A 4,871-nucleotide genomic window follows, 5' to 3' on the forward strand; every position below is an offset into this window, starting at 1 on the left:
GTGGCGCAACGGTAGTCCGCTTGTCTGTGAAACAGAGTAGGTCCCGGGTTCGAATCCTGGCCAAGGTATGATGAGAAACAATCTTTTTAGCCTGGGTCTTGGGTTTTTTATCTATAAAGTATTTATTATAAAATTAATATTGTTGAGTTAGTACCTCGAGTTTAATCTCCTTGCTCGAAACAAAAGTTCGAACTTATTTAGGGCTTAGCATTTGTATATTTATCCCTTATATTTTTATTTAATTGCCAGTTGGTAATCTGATAGGACTGTACATTGTCATTGCTTTAAATTTATTATGGGTTATGGCGTATTACTTAATACATAAAATCAGGCCTCTTCCCGGGAAGAATTTATTTCACTTACTACGATTCCTGCTTACTTCTTTCGCTTCGCATTCATAGTTCTCTTCGTGCATTATACTTCATTCTTCTTCTTTATGCTGTGTAAAATCTGCTGTATAAATTGTATTGATGTATGTATATACCTAACTATTTCTACTAAATAGTAGAATTCGAAGTTGCATGTTAACACACTGCAGCTGTCATTTTACCGTAATTATTATTATTAAAAACACAGATTGACTAATGGCCAAGCCTATTTTTCTAATTAAATATTGATTCCGTTTGTTATTTCACGTTCCTATAGTTGTAATAGTAAATTTACAGCTATGGTGGTTAAAGTGTACATAAGTGGTATCTCCGGAAATAAGGAGGTAAGTTTAATATTAGCAAATTCCTGGGTCGGCCGGGTGCTTTTAACATCTTTCGCACAGGCTGATTCACAAAACGATTGTTTTCGATTACGTGACATTCTAAATTTCCAGGTAAAAAAGCGGCAGCAACGAGTTTTAATGATATTAGATTCGAAAAACATAAAATATGATGTCATTGATATAACGGAACCAGGAAGAGAGGCAGATAAAGACTTTATGCAAAACAATTCGACATCAAATGGAGGGACCGTCAGCGATCCGAACCCTAGGTCTCCGCTGCCGCCTCAGGTGTTCAACGATGATGAATATTGTGGGGTAAGTTTACTCAATTCAACCAGTCATTTCTTATGGGGAACCTCATTTACTTTTGTGTGTTTTTGTTAACACCAAGCACTCCAGAGAACTAACTCTAAAGCTTTAATTATTAAGGCAAATATTAAAATGATAAATGCACTGATAAATTCTGTTGTGTATACATACATATGTGTTTACAAAATTTCTATTGCTAAGACATCAAAGCATCCTTTGTCACCACTAGGTATTTTTGTTTTGATTTTATTTTGAAGCAAGTCACAAAACCTTACGTTGACATCCCTGTTCCCAATAAACATGTCCCAGCTTCAGTTGCGTGTCAGCTTCTAACTATTAGTCATAATGACAATGACCTCAGCAACACTAACAGCTAGGTGAATATACATACATAGTAATGTTGCTTAGTTGAATTTGTATGCTGTTAGCTTATTTTGGTCTGTTGATTAATATTGTCTCCGTCTTAATTATTTATTTAAATCATGAGCTCAAGAATGGAACTGAGTAAAGGAGAATCAACAGTAAATGTATAGTTAACAATTATCCATCCTGTCACTGTAGCATGATATGCGCGACACCGTTTTTATCCCGTAAATTATTGCTGCTTTGCTTTTTATCAACATGTGAACTTGGTAAGATTAAGATAATATAATTATTGTTAGTACCCTTATATTATGTTTCTCCTCTTGGATTTCACGGGTCTATACACCCGGGATTTTTGATAGACTTGCGTCTAAAGGGCCTCTACGTGTTGGATATAAATCCAACACGTAGAGGCCCTTTAGAGAAGTTGATGTTATGTTGTTTATGATTAATATTTTTCTGGAACCTCCCTGGGAGTGAAGCCGAGGCAAAGTCTTAGTTTCAAATATTTATCCCTCTTAACCCTTAATTGCATGATTTTTCCTATTGTTTTAAAATAAATCAGGTTGATGTAATTAATGCTCTAGATTAAAGGAAAAATATTTAAAAAAATCCTAGTATAAATAAGAATTTGAATTATTTAAAAAACAGTGATGAAAATTTACATCATTATGCATTGTTACATATATAGCTCAGTACTAAATAAGTCAAAAGATATTGTTTACTTATTCTCCTATATTCTAAATGATAATTTAAAAAACAATTATTATTTTATTCAAGCACAAATTAACTCCACATTGATTACACGAAATTGTGGAATAGCCTTTACATTTGGGAAATATACACCGAAGTGACCTTTCTTTTTTTTTATTGTGATTCTTCTTCCAGTAGACTGGTACTAGGGTTTTGTTGTACGCAATAGTCATTTATAAAGTTGCCAGGAACAACAAATTTAAAGTTTACAGTTTTTGAGTACCTTTTTTTCTTCACTAAATGTTATGATTGAAATTTCCATCATCATGCAAAGAAGGGTTAAAAACATTAATGTTTTAAATGTTGAGTTTAAAAAAAATAACTAATTTTTTCAGGATTACGACCAGTTTGACTTAGCCAATGAAGTAGATACTTTGGAACAATTTTTGAAACTCGAAGTGCCACCTGAGGAGCCCCCGCAACCAGAAACTGAAAAGGTATGATCTTTGCAAGAGAGAGAGATATATATGAAACTTATTTTTGTTTATGCAGAATTGTCTTTAAAGTATCACTGTTATAATGACTTATGGTTTTAGTTAAATCAGATTTTTTTTTAAATGGTTGTATATTTGACATGAAAATAACAAATTTCAAACATTTCCAGGTTGTAAATGGTGATTTAGAAAATAAAGACGGCAAAAAATCGAAGGAAAGCTCTGCGGAAAGAGAAACAGATAAAGAGGGTACCCCTGCAAAGGAGGGTACACCCGCAAAAGAGGATACACCCGCAAAGGAGGGTACACCCGCAAAAGAGGGTACACCCGCAAAGGAGGGTACACCCGCAAAAGAGGGTACACCCGCAAAGGAGGGTACACCCGCAAAGGAGGGTACACCCGCAAAAGAAGGTACACCCGCAAAGGAGGGTACACCCTCCAAGGAGGGTACACCCGCAAAAGAGGGTACACCCGCAAAGGAGGGTACACCCGCAAAGGAGGGTACACCCGCAAAGGAGGGTACACCTGCCAAAGAAGGCACACCAGCGAAGAGCAAGACCCCATCGAGAGAAGCGACTCCAGCCGGCGATGCGACCTCCAAGGAGCCCACACCCGAGAGACAAAAGTCCATCGAAAAGGAAGGATCACCCGCAGTAGCCTCAAAAGCGAACTCCCCCGAGAAAGATGAATCTGTCAACGAAAACGGCACTGTCAGCTCTCGCGAGCAATCCGCAGAGAAACAAGCTCCGGAGCGGACAAAAGAGAATGCTTCCGAAGCGTTGATCCAAAGCGAGCAAGCCGCCGCCGCGGAGTGAACCACGACTGATCCCGCTTCGCAGCTCAAAGCATTAGCACTAAATGCGTCATTAAGTCTGTTCTGTTATTTATAATTCGCCTCACTCTTTCGGCATGATTAGTCAGTGTAAATAACGCAGAGAGGTAATGTTGAGAACTCATGTTATGTGGCAATTGTACACGTTTTCCATGAAGTGGCCTATTATCATTAATCATTAGATTTATTAATCAATTTTATGAAGTTCCAGAGTAAGATTTCTATTTAACATTTTTTATCCTTCATTAAGGCTTTGTATTATTCTATTAAAGTATTAATATTCATTTTTTTTTTATTTTACAAATTAATCGATTTAGTCGTATACACAGACGTATTTTTAATGTATTAAGATTTATTTATTGAGGTATTAATTTAAGATGAAATGTAAGTGTTCATTTTTGTTATTCAAATGTATTATTTACTTATAGTTTATAAGCTATATCTAAACATGGTATAGGTATAGTTGAAATAAGATGTCCATAGTGTTTGCTAAATTAGTTCATCCTACAAATGTAAACTCTAAATCCATCGAGATTTATTTAGCCAGTGGAACAAATAAATATACAAATGCATTGATAAGTGAAGAAATTTCATAATAACATACTATACTCTTCAGTTTCGACCCTATTGCACCCACCACTATTTCTAAATGACTTTTTGACTCGGGCTACTTTGTCTGATGACTTGACTCGAGGTTGTATTTAACTTCAATACATTGGAAAAGGCTAAAGATAACTTTTACAATGTCAAATTGAAAAAGTCATATTTATCATTTTCTTATTTGGTTTTTTATTAGAAACATGTAACTCTAAAATGAACAGCTTTAAAAAACTAATCGTTTTCTTATTGTTATTTGAGAGCTGTCAGTCCTCTACTTAAGGAAGTATTTTGGTGGAGAAGGTATGTTGGAAAGATTTTGAGCAGGCGTATTTTGATTTGCCGTAAATGAAATGGAAAAGTATACATTTTTTTTTATTATGGACATCTTATTAAATTTTGACAATTTTTAATCTCAAGAATAACAGGAATGGACACTATTGGATATTGCACGCTTTGGTTGTACCCTATTTGTGACAGATTTACTTCATTATTTGATGTTAAAGACATTTTTTTTTATTTTAACTAATTTTCATACGAATTATATAAAATTCTATAATTTTTGTTTTTCATTTTCTAGATTTTTAACGTATTTTAATGTCAAGCGTTAGGCTAGTGCCTTGCCACACATTTCAAGGGCTTCATCCTAGAGATGTGTAACATTAAAAAAGAAGATCGGCGCTAACAAATCCGAATTGTCGATCACTAAGATCATTAGCCTCAAGGTATACCAACAACCTTTTGTTGATTACACGCTCCATTATTTTGCAGAGAATGGAGGTGAAATATGAAACTCATTTTCCTAAAACGTTCAAACGTAATTCGGATCCCAAACATGGCGAAAAATAAAACCACTTACTTTTAAGCGAAA

General features: G+C 34.9%; 1 protein-coding gene across 1 annotated transcript; it reads left to right on the top strand.

The window, feature by feature from the left end:
* The first annotated feature begins 543 nt into the window (after positions 1-543).
* LOC106141104 (SH3 domain-binding glutamic acid-rich protein) lies at positions 544-4,559 on the top strand. The gene is made up of 4 exons (XM_013342758.2): positions 544-712; positions 824-1,027; positions 2,473-2,574; positions 2,742-4,559. Exons 1-4 carry the CDS (start codon positions 668-670, stop codon positions 3,384-3,386), a joined length of 996 nt encoding a protein of 331 aa, XP_013198212.2. The 5' UTR covers positions 544-667; the 3' UTR covers positions 3,387-4,559.
* Positions 4,560-4,871: the final 312 nt, after the last annotated feature.

The sequence above is a fragment of the Amyelois transitella genome, chromosome 7, assembly GCF_032362555.1.
Source record: "Amyelois transitella isolate CPQ chromosome 7, ilAmyTran1.1, whole genome shotgun sequence".
NCBI lineage: Eukaryota > Metazoa > Arthropoda > Insecta > Lepidoptera > Pyralidae > Amyelois > Amyelois transitella.

Coding starts and splice junctions, on each gene's coding strand:
- LOC106141104 (XM_013342758.2), top strand. CDS start 668: ATGGTGGTTAAAGTGTACATAAGTGGTATCTCCGGAAATAAGGAG. Junction 1,028..2,472: donor ACGATGATGAATATTGTGGG/GTAAGTTTACTC, acceptor TAATTTTTTCAG/GATTACGACCAGTTTGACTT. Junction 2,575..2,741: donor CGCAACCAGAAACTGAAAAG/GTATGATCTTTG, acceptor AAACATTTCCAG/GTTGTAAATGGTGATTTAGA.